General features: G+C 39.6%; 1 protein-coding gene across 17 annotated transcripts in view; it reads left to right on the forward strand.

Annotated features, from left to right (window-relative positions):
* The window catches only part of CSNK1G1 (casein kinase 1 gamma 1), a 149309-nt gene that overhangs the window by 104365 nt on the left and 26243 nt on the right, over window positions 1-18701 (forward strand). For all 17 annotated transcript variants that reach the window (XR_012073247.1, XR_012073248.1, XR_012073249.1 and 14 more), the window contains 6 exons: window positions 2512-2663; window positions 4443-4677; window positions 9086-9171; window positions 11021-11105; window positions 11379-11527; window positions 12197-12301. Coding sequence is in view for 13 of the 17 variants with exons in the window: in XM_072962253.1 (XP_072818354.1) it covers window positions 2512-2663; window positions 4443-4677; window positions 9086-9171; window positions 11021-11105; window positions 11379-11527; window positions 12197-12301 (812 nt within the window). In the remaining 4 variants the exon portion in view is untranslated. The remainder of the gene's footprint in view (window positions 1-2511; window positions 2664-4442; window positions 4678-9085; window positions 9172-11020; window positions 11106-11378; window positions 11528-12196; window positions 12302-18701) is intronic.

An 18701-nucleotide genomic window follows, 5' to 3' on the forward strand; every position in this document is an offset into this window, starting at 1 on the left:
CTTGTACTTTAGAAGAGGATATTGTGCCTAGATTTGCAGCTTAACCAACTAAAGGAATAGTAAGTTTATTCATTAGGATTAGACTTGGCTATTAAAAAAATCCAAATAAGTAGTTCAGTCAAGACAGAGGTTGATTTTTCTTTTGGATTAAAAAAGTCCAGAGGGAAGGGAAGTCCACCATTGGTGTGGTTGCTTCACAGCCACCAGGGACAGGTTCCTCCAATTTTGTTCCATCCATCTTGGCATTGTCTTAAATCTTCAAGGTATCTGGTAGCTCTAGATGGCTTCTGGAGCTTCAGCCATCTCAAAGGAACATACCTCCAATTTGAGTCAGCAACCTTGAAAGAACTTTTCTAGAACCACGCTATCCAACAGTTTCTGCTTCCATCCACTGGCCATTCCTTTATCAAGGGAGAATAGAAAGTTACGGCTGTGCAGTTTACTATTCACAATAATTAGAAATTCTGTTGTTGAAGGAGGGAATGGAAATTGGGCAGGCAGCCAACAGATCTGCCACAACCTGTTTTGAAGAATATAATATTTATATTAGGAAAACAAAATTTAGTAACATCAAAAACTATTATATAGGATATAAATTTAAAAGATCCCCAGACTGCAATCTACCATGTGTCTGATTAATAAGAGCAATAAATCTCTATGATAGTGTTCTGTTTTGGATTTCTCAGTAGGACTTACTGGGAACAGCTGTTTGGTTTTATATATATTAAATGAACTGAAGAATGAGTTCTTCAAAACAACAGAGGGGGGAAGGAGACTTCAGATTAAATCCCATTTCCTTTTGGAGACAGGGAGACTCAGAACAACCACAAGGACAATTCAGTGAATATTTGTGGAGCTCGCAGGAGCAGAGTATACTGTATTAGATGGTACGACCTGGGAATGGACATATTAAAACACTAAAAATCGAGTTGTTTAGTATTTAGGTGGAATAAGATAGACTGATGCAGCACATGAAATAAAAACATATCATAGCAGCAAACTAAACCAATTTCCAAATATATAAGACCTGTGCTGGAGAGAAAGATGGGCATGTTGGGTTAAAGTTTTATGTTTTAGATATTGTCTTAGTCCTTTGGGGCTTCTGTAACAAAATACCTCAGAGTGAGTGGCTTATAAATACAGAAATTTATTTCTCACAGTTCCAGAGGCTCCAAGTCCAAGTTCAGGGTGCCAGCATGATCAGGTCCTGGGGAAGGCCGTCTTCTGGGTTGCAGACTGCTGACTTCCTGCTGTGTCCTCACATGGTGGAGGGGACTGGAAAGCTCTGTAGAGTATCTTTTTTAAGGGGACTAATCCTATTCATAAAGGCCCTGCCCCATGATCTAATCACCTCCCAAATGCCCTCATCTCTTAAAACCATCACATTGGGTGTTAGGTTTTCAACATATGAATTTTGGGGGTGAGGGGGACACAAATATTCAAATCACAGTAGATATAATTACCTCTGCCTGTATCCTGCCTGTACAAAAAAAAAAAAAAAAAAGAATGGGAAGATGGAGAGGATTTTGTTGTCCAAAAAAAACTTGTAGACAGAAGCCAACAGGAATCTGCAACATATACACCTGCAGACCATGGTGCACGTCAGTATATTAAGGTGGAAGTGTTTCTGCTCTGAGACCAGATTTTTGAAAATTCTATACTCTCATTCATATCCACTGTTCACGTGGTGCCATTTAATACATATTTACCGTGTGCCTCATATTTACAATACACTTTAAGGAGGAAATTTATTCACAAGTTGCCACTTAGGTGAGAAAGTCTAGATTTTGGCTTCTTTATAACTATGAATTTCAAATTGGGGAAAACCCAGCCTTGTATTTTTATTCCTCTTCCTTTCATAATTACTTATCAGTAACCAAACCCAGTCGCTGACTTAGCTCCAACTGATAGAAAACAGGAAACTGCAGAGACTGCCTATGAGAAGAACCAGTCTGCATCCTCTGTGACCTCACCCTTTCAGTCTGAGTTCTCCTTGGGGCAAACGGTTGCAAACAGCTCCATCTCCATGTGGCTTTGACAGTAAGCATAGGGAGGGCACATAAAACCAGCTAATGCAGCAAGGTCTGTGAGCCTGGCCTTTGAGCTCAGGGAGCTGTCTTTTGAACCTTTTATATAGTACACTTTTGGGCATCCTTGGGGGAGAATAGCTTACGCTCAGATCCAGCAGTGGATCAGGGACCATTCTCTGTCTCACATAGCAATGGAAACATGCCTCTGGCACTCTGGTTTTAAATAACTGCTTATTTGAACATATTGTACAATGACTTAGCCTTTCCCGCCTATTATTAGCTCCCTTTGAAGCTAATAATGTGCTCAGTTTAAGTTCACCAGTAGGGACTATGAAAAAAAAATGGAAATCTCACAAATTGTATCTCCTTTATATCTACTTTAGATCTCTTTATATATCTACTCCTTTATATTCGATGCAGCTGTCTCATATTTTGGGTTTTGTGCCCCTCACTTTGCACTCCATTTTCCTTCTGCTTTCAGGTGAAGGTCTCCCACAGGTGTATTACTTTGGACCATGTGGGAAATACAATGCCATGGTGCTGGAGCTTCTTGGCCCTAGCTTGGAGGACTTGTTTGACCTCTGTGACCGAACTTTTACTTTGAAGACTGTTTTAATGATAGCCATCCAGTTGGTAAGTTGGCATTGCTATTCTGCAGAAGTGTAGGTGGGGTGGGTCCCCCAGCCACATCCTTTGTCCCTGTTGGTGATTTACCAGCTATAGTGATACCTCATGAATGCACACTCACTGGCTGTGGCTAAAAGGCTTAACCCGGAGAAGTCACACTGCATTTACTGCTTGCTCTATTTTAAGAATTTGTACCTGAGAGCAATACTCCACCCTTGGCTGAAGTGGAAGTGTATATAGGGAGAAAGAAGATGATTAGGTGAAATTGTACAATGGCAGGTAATTTCTTCGATGTTTTATTTATAGGTTTTAAACACATGCCTATAAGGTTTTGTCATACCATCCCTCTCCCCTTACCATTTCATCCAAGGAAAGATGTAACCTACTGCCCGAAAATCAGATTCCAAAGTTGTCTAACCAAGAACCTGCCTTAGTTCTTGAGCCTCCAGTTCTCACACAGACTGACACAGCTCAAGAGGCAGCTCTCTCAGCTCCTGCCAAATTACATACCAGTACCAGTCTCAGCTGCGGTTAAAACAGTTCCTTTTGAGAATTTTGTCAGCCCCTCAGCAGAAGGATGCAGGTGCACCTTTATTGATCTGAAACGGTGATGGTCTCACTTACTCTATCATAAAGATTTGGAAATGTTAGAAAATAGATCTTGACTTTTTTTGTGTGTTTGTTTTAAATTGAAGTATAATTGATTTATATTGATTTATAATAATGTTGTATTAGTTTCTGGTGTTACAGCATAGTGATTCAGTTTCTATATATATATATACATTTTCATTATAGGTTATTACAAGCTACTGAATATAGTTCCCTGTGCTCTACACTAGGACTTTGTTGTTTATCTATTTTGTATACAGTAGTGTGTATCTGCTAATCCCAAACTCCTAATTTATCCCTCCTTGCCTTCCTTCCCCTTTGGTAACCGTAAGTTTGTTTTCTATGTCTGTAAGTCTGTTTCTGTTTTGTGAGTATGTTCATCTGAGTCACTTTTTAAAAATTCCACATGTAAGTGATATATTTGTCTTTCTCTGCCTGCCTTACTTCACTTAGTATGTTAATCTCTAGGTCCATCCTTGTTGCTGCAGATGGCTGAGTAGTGATCTTAACTTTTGAGTCAAAAATTGAAATATGCTGTCTTCCCTTTCTATACTAAGAAAATCTTCAAAGATAGAAATGAACTTAAAGAAATTTGAATAATTTTATGATGACTATTTTGGGCTACATTTACTTTCTCATAAAAACTGCCCTCCTACCTCTGCTGTTAATTAGCTTGTGACATCAGTCCAATATTAACTTCTCTGGGCCTCATTTATTTCTGGAACAAAGAGAGCTGGGTTGGGGAGTCCTATTCTACTGAATGCGGGAAGATGTGGGCAGGAGGTGAATGTGGCCGTGGCCCCTGTCTTCAAAGGCCACCAATATATTCTGATATCCTGTCTGGGAATACTTCTTGCCTCTCAGATGCTTTCTGAAGTAGCATAAAAACACTTAATTCTGTTCATCATTTGCAATTTGTTATGTTATGTGATAAAACTGTGTATTGTCATTTTAGGTGAACTGTACTTGATTTCTTCTACATGGATATTTGTTATGTATATATTTGTATCAAAATATATTCTGGTTTACAAGAGTAAAGTGACTCTGGGTGGTGAAGAAAAGAGTTTTATTCTAATTTCAGTAATTAAAACCATAGGCTGATAAAAGAGAACATTTTGATGTATTTTTCCAGTAAACTTCTTTAGAGTATTTCCATCATTTTTTTTTCTCTTTTAGCTTTCTCGAATGGAATATGTGCACTCAAAGAACCTCATTTACCGAGATGTCAAGCCAGAGAACTTCCTGATTGGCCGACAAGGCAATAAGAAAGAGCATGTTATACACATTATAGACTTTGGTCTAGCCAAGGAATACATTGACCCTGAAACCAAAAAACATATACCTTACAGGGAGCACAAGAGTTTAACTGGAACTGCAAGATACATGTCTATCAACACGCATCTTGGCAAAGGTGTGTTTATTTTCTGCTCCATGAAAGGGGCAGGTTGTTAAAACAACTCTTTATTCCAGTAACGCTTTTGTACCCATGGTGTGTTACAATCTGTGATTCTTATTGCTTCACAGGGTAAGTGATTATTATACTTAAGAAAATAAAATGGTAAGTTTGAGGCTTTCCTAAGTATCCTGTTGACAACTTAAGGATTTTTAATTTTTTGTTTCCAAATGCTTAGTTTCTCAGCAGTGTGGGTACCTGAATTATTGAATTAAGGTAACAGCATTTTAATAAGTTTAGTGATGAGTTTGCTATTCACATATGAATGACCCCATTTATAACAGTCCTGAAACAGACCCCATTCATAATCAGGCTGGTACCTGCCTTGGAGAAGAGTGCTTCACTAAAACACGGACTAGACTTCTGTTCGCTGTGCGTAAGTTCATGACTGATTCTTCAAGGAAAAGCTCATGTCTTACTCAGTGAAAGTATATTTGTTTTTTTTTTATGAGTCTTAAATTTTATTTAGGATAGACAGTTTGCACAAATATTGCTAAAAGCTTTGGTCAAGGCAGAAGGCCTTGCTTTTTAGAGGAACTAGTCCAGAGGAGAGTATTTGTGAGACAAACCTAAGGAACAGTGGGAAGGCCCAGTAGGTGGGGCCTTGAGCCCTCGCCAGCTTCTCCAGGAAAGCTTCCCTTTTTATCTGTTTTATATATTGGGCTTTCATGGAAGAGTCTATTTGAAGAAAGGATTCTAAGGAGATTGAAAAAATATGTTTGAAAATCGTCACCCTAGAGAGTAGACATACAAACAGAATATTACATCCCTAGACACAGCTAATTAAATAAGGTGTTTAATATTAATGAACTGTTGTCCACTAATAGGTATTTTAAAGACTAATGCAGCTAACAGAGTTGCCTCACTGAGTAAACTGTGCGGGTATTCAGGTGAGGATTCTAGTATTAGTGAAGAGTAAAAATGACATTACAGAGTAGTCTGATACTGCCTGAGCTGGAATGAGTGCTCTCAGGGCTTTTTCGGTAACCACATGGATATCCTCACTTAACTGAATATAGTACTTTAAAATCAGACTGGAAGGTTCTCTGCCACTTATTATCAGTGTCACTTTGGACAAGTTACTTAATCTCCCTGAAACTTACCTGTAAAAAAAAAAGAATGATCTCTCACAAGGATGTTTTGAGGGTTGAATGAGTGGTCATATATGTAACCCAGGTCACTTGCATAGTGCTCCGTGTTCCCTTCTTCCTTTTTGCAAGGAGACAGACTGTGTGGCCAGCAGTGAAGTCATGATTGCTTGGTTTGACCGACAGAGTCTAGAAGTTGTTGTTCTAATGCCTGCTTCCTGGGCCCAGCAACTTGTGTTCTCTTTTTATTATTCTCGTCAGAGAAGTTAAGAACAGATAAGGGATGGGTCACCGTGTTGTTTGTATAAGGCACATGTAATGGTTAAGGAAAAAGGGCTGTAAATTCTAGCTCTTTCACTTAAAGCTCTGTGATCCGATAACCTTCGTCCCTCAGCATCAGTGATCTCATCGATCCTGAAATGGGTGTAATAATAGTGCCTTATATTATAGGGTCCTGTGAGATAGTGATATAAACTGCTTGGCAGAGTGCCTGATAGTAACTAGACTCTATAATAGTAGTTATCACATACTCAGCAGAATATGTTTTAAGCATCTATAGTCATTAGACTGGGTTCCTTTATCTCTTGGTGTAACCATTTCTGCTGGAATTTTTAAATTTATTTCCAAATGTGGACTTCCTGAGTTCTAGAGTTTTTTTCTGGTCAGATCCAGCCTGTCACCATATTTGTCTGTAACGTCTATATTACAGAGAATACATGTAGACGGTTGTCACATTCCTGTAAACTCTGGCCATGGTCTAACACCGGAGAGTTTTCCATAGGAACTCTGATCCTGTTGGTTTTCAAATGTGTAGCATCCTTTATGTTGTAATGAAGAAAAAGGGAAGTGTATCTGCAAATGACTTGGAGAGAATTTCCTATTAATTTTGTGAGGGCAGAAAACAAAGGAAGAAGCCTCCTAAATCTGACATTTACTACATCACATTAGCCACCTTCCCCCTGGTGAAGCCTGCCCATCTTTGTATTCCTTAATGTTTGAAGTTTGGGTGAGGACCCTGGGTCATCGGGCCTTTTCCCTTCAACAAAATACATTTGACCTAAAATAAGAGATGTGATGTTCATAAACCAAACACATCTTTCTGATTGGTTGAAAGCAAGCCTTTATAGTGTAGAAGAATTTTGTGTCCTCCTGGTCTCTTTCTTTGAAAATGCATGAAAAAACTGAATTGAATGAATGTAGAGTGTTGAAAGAAATATGGAAATAAAGCATGGCTCTGGTTTCCACTTTTTTTTTTGGAGGTGGGGGAGTTAAACCTTAATGGTTTAAATTAAGGTTTAAACCATAATGGTTTAAATTATCATGGATTATTTTAGAATTTTAGAGCTGGAAAATGACTTTTAAAATTATCTAAATCAATCGCTGTAATTTTCAGATGAGGAAATTGAGACCCAAAACGAGATTTGGCCATGCTTAATTTCACATGGATTAATAAATTAGTGGAAAGGACAGGCCAAGACCTAGATGACCTGACTCAGCAACCATCATTTTTCCTGTTATCCCCTGTTCCACGGCTTTTTTTCGTGGCTTTCAGTATTTGAAAAGTTACTTTCTTATTCCAGTGAGTTTAAATGTGTTTGGGGTTTTTTTGTTGTTTTATTTTAAAAATCAAAATTTCATTTCATAATGGGCTTTGCTGTGAAGAGAAGTTAGGCTTTTTTCTGTAGGGCTGAAGAATCTTTGAAAATGTGGAGAGTTTCGCCCTCTAGTGCCCAACTATCTAAAGTGCAACCACTTGTCTGGTGAAGTTTTTATTACCAAGGGGCCTCCTTACAGAAAGTCAATACGAAATGCAGAGGCGACCAGTAGGTGTGATACAGTGTGAGAACCTGCAGGGTGTGGTTTCTTTATCTGCCCTGCTTTGTGGGAGGCCTCAGCTCACCTGCTTGTTCTTTTTTTATTTGTGTATCTTTAGGTTCTGTTAACAAAAATCTTTTTATCTAAAGACTTTTTGTTTCCAATTATGTAAGAAATTTATTGCAGACTTCAGGCAAGCCTTGTAGGCAAAAGCTTCTGATGGTCTTGCTGTTTTATTTCACTCTTTTTAAGATTATTTCAGTTGATGCGTATTAACTATGTTATTTGTATGTCTTGTCAGGGTGCCTCCCCTCCCCTTCCCTTTAGTGACCTCATTTCCAAAAAGCTTCAAAGTGCAATTTAGAAAGTTGCCTTTTCCTTCTTCATCTACCCTGTGGAGTACAATTCACTCTTTTTCATGCAAATTCCCCGTAAGTGGAGGCAGCAGTTAAACATGTTGTGCTTTTGTATTTTGAGTTAGCTGAATAGCTTTCCCTGCCTCCCTGCCTCTTAGGTTTTACTTTCTGCACAAAGAAAAACAAAATCAAGTTTAAGGTAGCCCCTTATTCGTGGCATCTGTAATTTCTTTTGATATAGCTCAGAACTTGATTCTGGAAAGTAAACCCATAAAATGTCTGAGGTGAACCGTTAGTGTACGACTTATTGTATGACAGCCAAAGAATATATATGTTTTCTGAGATGTAGTTAGAATCTTTTATTAGCTATTCTGCAGTTCTTTGCCATCTTTATCGTCCCAATTTAAAGGAAAGAAAGAAAAATCCAACAACTTGTTTGACATGATAAGCTCCCTGAACACTGGGATTCTCTTATGTGCCTAGAAAGAGCATCTTAGTAATAAATTTTAAAATCTTCTTAAGGCATAGTACATGGGACATAGTACAAATGAAATGGAGCTGAGGTTTCTGCATTGATGTTCACTCACATTAAACTAAATTTCAAGTATTAATTTTTATGATGAATAAGAAGCACTAGGCGTGTATGCTAGCCATTCTGCAGCTTGTGTCTCTGCAGGCCTAGCCAGAATGGACCGTTTTTACAGCCTCAGCTGCCCTAAGTCTGCCGCTCACTTGACATGATGGTAACCAAAGAGTAATTGTAGCCCCTGTGCTACAAATAACATTCATTAAATTATCTTCTTTCCAGGAACGTGACGGCATTGAGTGGGGGGTGGTTACTCACCATGTACTGATTTGGATTTGGTTTTAGTTTAGGATTTGCTCTTTTCACTTGATATTTACTTGCCAGTAACAGATCTAGGCAGAGGAAGTACGCACTGGTTTTTTTTGGTTTTGATCTAAAATACTATCCCTGATTTAGATATACAAAGAATTATAAACAGAGCCTTTCCAGAACAGACAGGTTTCTGAAGGGATTACTTATTTTTGAGCCCCTTTCTGCTGTAATAACTGCAAACATAATGTGTGATCTTTCTTCCCTTTCAGAGCAAAGCCGGCGGGATGATTTGGAAGCCCTGGGCCATATGTTCATGTATTTCCTCCGAGGCAGCCTACCCTGGCAAGGACTCAAGGTAGCTTTGCAAGTGCTCGGTGGAGAGCTTTGTTTAAATACTCAGTTGTTAATCAAGGGGTTGCTGACTTGATGTCTGTCAGAAGCACAAAGGGGAGACTGGCTACAGGGATGGGAAGCAGGAACTAGCTATATTATTAAGTCTATGATGTAAATGCTCACCTGAGCGTCAGAAGCTCTGCTTTGCCCACATTTGTCTTCTGCCCCTTCTGAATCCTTCTTCCTTGTTTTCACGGTTTCCATAATCTTTCCTCATTCCCTCCCAGCCTTGGCAGCGCTGCCTTTCTCCCTCTGTTTATATCCCTCCTTCGCTACCATTATGTAGCAGGAAGAGTGTTCCCAGGGTGTTGGGGAATTTCTGGAACAAACTGATGACAGCAGCTGCTACACACTTTGCCAGCAAGGCCAGCGGGGCCAGGTGTGCTGAGAAATATTTGTTCATTCTATAAACACAAAGGACCCACCTGAACTAAAACAAGAATCCAAGTTTAACATTGTGGTTCAGGTGTTCAATTAAATAAATGCCTATGCAGACAATAGGTGTTTCTTGAGAAATGTGTGGTTTAAATAGCCTTCCTTAGGTAGGTGTCAGTACAGTGCATTTGTGTCAAAGTTAACTATTAATTATAGTTACAATCGTTGTAATGATTACTCTGTGCCTCTGGCTGTTAGACTAGGAAGTGGAGAGCTTCTAACCCATTCCGAGTCCTATTAGATACCTAAATGTGAGACATTTTTGAGTTGTATTTCAACATATTAGTATGGGAGGAAACTTAATCAGTAACTTTGGGTCCTATAGTACCCCCTTCCCTCCCTCCAGAAGAGCAGAATGATTCATTTTGCTATGCTTTCTTGGACATTGTCCTGAAAAGTAAGGCTTTTATCCTTTCCTTTTGGGACAGTTCTTTTTCTTTCCCTTTAAATTCTTCTCCTAACATTTTCTCCACGGTCTTCTCCTAGTCACATATACCCTCTCAATGATATTGACAGCCATCAAACAGAGTTTCACATCCTGCTTGCTCATCATACAGCCAAACAGTACATTCATGTATTATTAATTGCTTGAAACTTTCTCATGGTCCATGAATTATTTTAGTGGTAGTTGTAGATCTAAAATTTTCTCCAGCGTACTTCAGAACATTATTGCTTAAAGCTGGATCCAGCCGACTGGATAGAGTGTCGTGAGAATTCCTTGAAACCACATCATTGGTCCAAGCTCCAGGAGCCCTCTGTCTGCAGTCTTGAACAAACCAGACTTGGCTGGCTTGAGCCACTGACATATAACACGCTTGACTGTTAGCCGTGCCTGCCTCATAGCTAATAACAGTTCCCCCTCTGGAAACACATTGTGGAAAGGCAGTTTTTCTACATCTTGTCCCCTTTTTTTGGTTCAACTTCACAATGATTATGCAGTGGAGCGATCTATCTATTTGCCCCCAGTTGCATTAGTATAAAATCTTATCTAGAGCTGATCTAAGAAGGAGAGCACTGACTCAACTTTTGAACCCTAGTGGTCATGGAATATTCTTAAGCTGTTAAAATGAAAATTATTGCTACATCCCATTTTTATTTTCTTATCCTAGTCACTCGTGTCATTACATTTGATGACGTTTTTCTGAGACAACGAAATATGTTTGCAAGTAAAACTTTACAGAATGGAGCAGATGTTTTGTACATATCCAAGTATATCATCTCTGCTACATTTCTCATTTGTTCGTATTAGGAAAAAATTGAGACCATCTAGGAAATCCTGCCAGTTTGCATGAAATAACCATTGTGTCCCCAAACATACTGGACCTCTTACACTTAGTACCTCATTCCAAATAACCTTCTCTCTTTATTCTTTACAGGCGGATACATTAAAAGAGAGATATCAAAAAATTGGTGACACCAAAAGGAATACTCCCATTGAAGCTCTCTGTGAAAACTTTCCAGGTAGGCTGCTGAAAGAACACTCCAGCCCCTGTGACTGAAGCTTTGAAGCAGGTGGAGACCATGCGTTAGTATCTCTAGTTAAGGGTGCTCTCCAGAAAATTCATGTTTCCTTTTATTATTTAAATCAGGGTAGGTTTTATCGCTTTGATTTGGTCCATAAAGAAAACATCAGTGTAAAATAGTGCGTACAGGTGTTTCCTGCTTGGCCCAGAGCTTCTCCCCCCCGAGAAGCATTCAGCTAACGAGCACGGCCTTTAACTTCTTTCCTAACAGAGGAGATGGCAACCTACCTGCGATACGTCAGGCGATTAGACTTCTTTGAAAAACCTGACTATGAGTATTTACGGACCCTCTTCACAGACCTCTTTGAAAAGAAAGGCTACACCTTTGACTACGCCTATGATTGGGTGGGGAGGCCTATTGTAAGTATCCTCTTCTACCTGTTCACCTCAGACCAGCTTTCTCATCCCTGTACTTGTCAGATTTTCTGCTTAAATAAATAGGAAAAAAAAAACATTCCTTTCACTGTCAGCTCTACGCTTGCCAGCCTTTTCAAGGTGATACCATAGGTTGATCTCATTGGAGTTATAAAGGAGTTACTCCTGCTTCCTGTGTTTTTAAAAGATTATGACCAGTATGTCCTAACATACCAGAAGTTAAGCTGGTTTTTAAGTAGAAGTTTTATTTGAATGATCCAGGAGCTGATGCTACATAAACTGTTAAGGTGCCTGACGTTTGTAGGAGTGGAGCCCAGCACCACAGGAAGCCTTTGAATTGGCTCTTCTAGCCTGCGGTCCACAGGGCCTGCGAGCGTGAATAGTCATCACTGTAGGATGGTTTTCTTTTTTGTTTTTTTGTTTTTTGTTCTCTTTTCAAAGGAAGCTACTCTCCAATAAATTAGTGAGGACCAAACTGTCTCCCTTCTGCAGATATGCAAACTGAGAAAGCAGGAAGACTTGAACTGCCCTTGGTGGCTGAAAATAATCATTACTTCTGTCCTGTTAGAATTAGAATTAGAATGATGCTGTCCTTTGTAGAGACAGTAAGTTGGCCCTCTCTTCCCCATTTGACTTTTTCTTATATGTTCCCAGCCTACTCCAGTAGGGTCTGTCCACGTAGATTCTGGCGCATCCGCAATGACCCGAGAGAGCCACGCGCACAGGGACCGGCCGTCACAGCAGCCTCTACGAAATCAGGTGTGTGTTGGGCCTTCATTGTTTCAGAAATTCCCCTTCTTCGTGGTTAATATTAAAATCCCAAGTCCTTCAGCTTCTTTGCTTAAGTGTATATACTGAAATTAAAGACAAAGGGCTTACCGTTTCTCACGGCTGTGGTGTGGCGTTCCAGCATGCCTCAGGGTTGTGTTCTGGCACTGAGACGTGGCCAGGTATCTTACAGGAAGCATCCACTCTAGGGAAGCCGAGCCTGTCAGTATCTGTTGGCTGAAAGGGGCAGTCTGCCATAGGCCGAGAGGACCTGCCGGACACGCTGGGGAACAGGGTGGCCCACTTTGAGTCTCATCTGCAGTCTGGTGTGCAACTCACCCGTGCTGGGTTTCCCTTGCTGATTAAGAAGGGTGGGTAATGTGGACTTCCAGCTGATCTGGACATGAACTGGCACCTCCACCCCACCTTTGTCCCTGGATCCAAGCTAATTCTAGAGCCAGCCAGGATCTGGCCCTGCAGGGAGCACTCAGCTCTGCTTTAGACCACTCCAGAGAAGGCAAGTCATCCATCCTTCAGTGTTCATGGTTTGGGAAGCTGTTGGCTTGGATGAGAGGTTTCTCTCTGCCTAAAGACAGAAGAGGCAATCACACCCCAAAAAATGAGCAAGTTGACAACATTTAAACAAAGGGGTAACTGATTGGGAAGTAAATATGATGAATTTAATCCTTCTATATATTGCTAAGAGAAAAATGAGTACCTCAATAGATAGGTGAGCAAAGACTAACAAACAGATACATGCACACACACACAAATACTTATTATCACCTATCAGGTTAGCTTGTTTCCCCCTCATCCCTGACCTCACTGTTTTATAGTCACAGACATTTTTACAGTAAAATACAAAAACACCTCACAGATGTATATGTGAAAGTACATAGGTTAAAAATAGTATCTAGATAAACAGGTTTCTACCGTATAGCACAGGGAACTTTATTCAATAGATTGTAGTAGCTTACAGTGAAGGGGAATATGAAAATGAATATATGTATAGTTATGTATGACTGAAGCATTGTGCTGTACACCAGAAGTTGACACAACATTGTAAACTGACTACACCTCAATTTAAAAAAATAGAAATGAAAAGTGAAAAAAAAACTAGAATTATATACACACACATGTACACACAGTGACGTACATATACAAACATAGGTACACTCACCAGTAAGTGCGTACTTTTGGCAAAGTGTGTGGCATGTTGGGTAAGAAAAAAATGTCTGAAGAAAGGAAATCTGTATTAGAGAATAAATAGGAGAATAAGTAGAAAAATGGGGTTTAGCAAACTGTGTACACTAACTGGGTCCAGGGTTATACTTTAATCAGAGTAATTAGCTAAGGATTATATTTTGACCGACTTCTGATTTGACAGCAGAATACAGTTGACTTCTTCAGCTCCTATTTTAAAGTGTGGAGTGTCCAGTTCAGGACACTCTCATGCATTGCTCTTGACTTTGCAAATTGTTACAAATTCTTCAGAAAGTAATTTGATAAAGTTATTGTCCTCTCTGGTAAAATAATTTTACTTTTTAGAATCAATCATAATAAAACAACCCAACATACAGATTAAGTTGTAAACATTAAGTTCTCACAAGGCCACTTCTAGCAAAGTTTTAGAAATGAGCCACCTATCCAGTTATGAGGGAATGGCTATGGGTCTGTTCAAATCTTTTATCAAATAAACTGGGTTAAAATAAAATAAGTTGTAGTGCATTCATTCAGTGGAATATTATGATGCCACTTAAAATAATACTTAGGAAAACTTGTAGTAACCTGAAAATGTTTATGGTTCTATAGTGAAGAAATCACAATACAAAATTAGAAATACCTCATGATTTTTTCCCCCCTCAGGGGAAAGGAAAATGGGAAAATCAGTGGGAGGAGAAAATGCCAAAATATTAACAGAAGTAGTGTTGGAAGTGGTAGTATTGTGGATAATATTTTTCCAACTATTCTACAGTGAAGTTGTGTTACCCTATAATGAGAAACGCATTTAAATAGGAAAGGTATAGAAAGGAAAAGATAGATAATTTAAGTAGTCAGTGAAGTCATAACATGTCTGCCCACTCATATTTTTAGAGTATTTAAAAACTTAAGTTTCTCTTATCTTTTCTGCTTCAGTGAATTCATAAGCAATGCTGCTGTTTTGAATGAATTTTAAAAGTATGGGAAAAAGAGATGACTGAAAAACCTAGATTGCCCGGGTAAAAACTGAGATCATACCTGGTATCAGAATAAAAGTACAGTGAATTTCAGTGCATGCACTTTTTAAATGAAAGGTCATTAAACCAGGGTGTGTAATTAGGAAATCTCATCTGCAAGGCAGCAAGCTTCTGTTTGAAGAGTTGAGTCTTGAAAGTCTTGCTAAATTTTTTTTTTCCCTCTTAGGGTTTTTAGTATCCCATGGCTGCTGAGGGATTGAAATTCCCCACATAAATGCAAATTTTATACCTCCTTTCCAGCAGGATTCTGAATTCTTGCTGGGTAGAATTCTTTCTGCACTGTGCACTGTGGGTGAATGGATTTCTAGTGTCTATTCAGCCCTTACACTGGGCCTCAGTCTGTGGTCTCATTGCTTTTGTCCTGTCTTTAGGGTCGTTTGTTTATGCTTTTTTTTTTTTTAAAGAAAAATTGCAGCCAATTATGTCCTTTTTATGGCTGTAAGAATCAAAAGCAGTGTGATTTTTTTTTAGACTAATTCTTTTCAAGTTTTGAAATCAGCAAAAGAAGGTAAAATCTTTCCTTGAGAGAGACTGAAAGATACTTACTTTAGAGTCACCTAACCTTTTTTCAGCAGTTTTGACTCAGTAAATCTAGCTGAGGACTTGCTATGTGAAAGTATGTCCTGGAGATACCGTCCTTGTCTTCAGAGTTCTGACGAGCGGATAAGCCAGGTAGCCAGCACAGAACTTAGAACAGAAGGCAGAACAGATAAGCGTCCCAAATCACAGGTTACTATCTCCAGGGATTGGAAGGAGACGGTTCATCTAGTCTGAGCACGACAGAGGGTTTCGTGAAAGAAGCTGCATTTGAAAAGCTCTTGGGAGAATTAGGTGGAAAGGAAGGAGATATTCCAAGCAAAAAGGGAATATGAGCAACAATAAATTATCTAGTTCCATTTTGCTAAAGTATGTGGTACGAATATAGGAGACAAGTCTTCTGAGATGCTGGGCGGGAGAGTTAGTACCGATTCCAGTAGGGAATAGCTACTGAAGGTTTTTGAACAGAGGGATGATAGGATGAAAAACTTTGCCTTAGAAATTTTTGGCACAGAAGAGGGTAATAGTCTGGCAGCCAGCATGGAGACCTGTAAGACAGTAGCTCCCTTGAGAGGTAAAGGGGGCCTAGATGGGCTGCAGTGGTGAAAATGAAACAAAATTGAAAAATGACACAGGGATATAATCTGCTGAATTGTCAGCCAACGTGTACGGCAGGGTTGAGGGACAAGGGTGTGTCAGAGCTGTTGCTGGGATGTTAAGCCTTGGTCATTAGGAGGCAGGTGGTACTGTTCGTAGAGATGGGAAATTCGGGGAAGAAACTTATTTGGAGTATGAATTTAGGCATCTTGCGTTTTAAACACTAGCAGTGCACTCCAGCTGAAGATGGCTGGCAGGCAGAGGACGGCTCTCAAAAGAAAACCTGAGAGATTTGGAAGTCAAGGCGTGGGCATGACGGTGATGCTAATGCCTGAAGAGCTGCCCTGTCCTGGGTAAACCTGCCCCTCAGTTGTGCGGTAGAGGAGCCAGCCTGGGAATTACAGGCTCTGTTTGTTCAGTCCCGCACTTAGAGTAGGAGAGAAAAGCAGAGGTGCTCAGAACTTGCTTTTCGCTTATCCCAAGACTTAGACCATAGGACATTTAAGCTTCGGAGGGCCTCAGCTTCCACAGATGTAAGCCTTGTAAGGGCAGAGATTTTTGTCATCTTGTTCACTGTAGTCCTAACGCCTGAAATAATATTTGGAATAGCAGGCATTTGATAAATAATTGTTTGAATGATGAATGAATGGATCTGTCAGATGAAAAGTATAGATGAAACCAGACGGTTGTTTAAAATAAAGATTTTTATTTAACCTTCCATGAAAAACAAATTTTAAAGTTTTTTTCCTACTCGTTTTTTTCTGTTTCCACAAAGTGCGGTTCTGCCTTATTTGGCAGCCAGAGTAGGGCTGGATTGCCTCTTCAAGGGGAAGGGTGTGGAAAAACAGCAGTTTCTTGCTGCAAAGTAAGTTCAGGAGATTATATTGGGTCTCCTCCATCACGATGGGAATTTTCAGGGGAAATTTGCTTTGCTGGTCTAGAATGTAGGTGTATTGAATTGCATTGAGTATTTGGTTCCTAGATGCAGTAATAGATCCCAACATGGTGGTGGCCAAAGGACTGCACTTAAACTCACCTACATTGGATCTACCTTTTAAAACTATTTTAATGCCAGGTGCTTAAGACCAATTTGTTTGAACATTAATTTACCCAGCTAGAGAACTGTAATTAAATCATGAGCTTGGGTAGAAGAAACATTCCTAAAAGCTGTATTCACTCAGAAGGATCCCAGTGGGTTAGTCTTTTTTGTCATTTTTCCTTGGTATTTGTCCTTTCCCAGTTCGAAGGTTCCTCTTAAAGAACTCTGCATTAGAACTTCCTGCATCCATCAGGAAGGTATGACGACTTTCGTGGTTCTGCCTGTTTCTACCTACCATAGCTTCCCTTGCATTCTGATCAAATTTGGTCGGAAAGTAAGTCCTGCTGGTATCCAGGCATCTAATATGAAAGTGCAGTATATTGTGCTGTCAAGGGTTTTGTGCAGTGTGCAGTGTGTGCAATGTTTGTTCGACATGTGAAATGTAGAATATTGCGTTGACTGGGATGTGCAGAACAGCACATTTCCTTTCAGAACTTGAAATCTAAGCTTGTGACCATCCTTACTCAGTAAATGCTACACAAATACATACTACCATAGTTCAGCGAGTTTGATAGTTCCCTTTTTCTCCCATTGACTCCTTTTATTTGGTAGGGTTTCTGTGGGCATTTTGAAAAAGGGGTACTTGTCCTGGAAGGTTAGGGAGAACAGATCTGCTTTGAGGTTGGAAGGTGTCATACTGGCCATCAAGAATTATTAAATTCTATCATACATAGTGTCCTACCCCTGATCATATTGAATCCTCAAATATTACTCATTTTTATATGAGCAACATATGTGTAAGGGAAAGAGTTTATCTTTGTAATTTTCTACTAGATGCGTTGTTCACTTGTAAATTCTCCGGTTTGACTAGGTAGGAAAATATGATCAAAGATCAGTAAAGCTAATCCTTCATCCTGCCAGAAGACCCACATTTAAACTAACTCAGCCCCTTATAAACACAAGAAATAAACAACAAAACTTAAAAAGAGTCAAATCATATTGAGTTCTGAAGAAGATACACCGCAGTACAAAAGTGGTTCAGATTTGTTCTGTTTGTGTCTAGACTCCAAGGAGTAAAGATTTAAGGAACATGTAGCCTTAGGAAAAAACTTTGTGGTTTAATGCTGTGGTGCTTACTGAATGAAGCTGCTTATAAGCATAGCTTTTCCAAAGGGGAGATTAGGCCAGATTCCCAAGTAGATGGTCAGAGATCTTTACAAAAACTTTATTTTTTTTTTAAAGTCCAGTAGCGTTTTAAAAAATAAAAAACTGATGAATTCTCCACTCCCTTCCTTCTCCGGAGTATGGCTTCATTTTCTGCAAGTTTCCGAGTTTGCTGGTTTAAGGGGCAGATGAGTTGGCTTAGAGATTATTGGTTTCCTTCTGACCTGCGTGTAATTTCCTAATTTGCTGCCTCCTGTCTAGTGTGGCAGGAGCTCGGGTGTAAAGATTGCACACTCTCCCTGCCACCCTCCAGCACAGAGCTCAGTGCAGAGTGAGCTGTCCCTCCTCATTTCTGGGACTTTAACTCCTAGGGGGACATTGAAACAAGCAAGTGCAAAACTGAAATACAGCTCTTTTCTTAGCTTCTCCCATTCCGTCACCTAGTCTCGGCTGCTCACGTCTGCTCTTAACTCTCTATCCCATGTTAAAAATTCTCTTCTGTCTGTATGCACTGTTTGATAAAACTTTATATGTCAGCAGACACCCTGTGTTCTGAGGCATCTCCTTGTAGAAAGGTGATTCTTGAGTAATCCTTCCTAGATAAATCGTCATTCCATAGGGGACGTGTCTTATGCCAATTTGAGTAAGAATAGGGCAGGATTTGACTAGAGAGTTTCAAACCTCTAGGATGGTTCCTGTGATTTTTCTCAGCACTTCACAGAATTGCTACTACTGTCTCTGTGGGCTTATGTAGTATTGGGCTTGGAAATAATCCCTTCCAGGTTGTTACTGGTGATTTTCAAACATCACTAATATT

The sequence above is a fragment of the Vicugna pacos genome, chromosome 6 (assembly GCF_048564905.1).
Source record: "Vicugna pacos chromosome 6, VicPac4, whole genome shotgun sequence".
In the NCBI taxonomy this organism is placed as follows: domain Eukaryota; kingdom Metazoa; phylum Chordata; class Mammalia; order Artiodactyla; family Camelidae; genus Vicugna; species Vicugna pacos.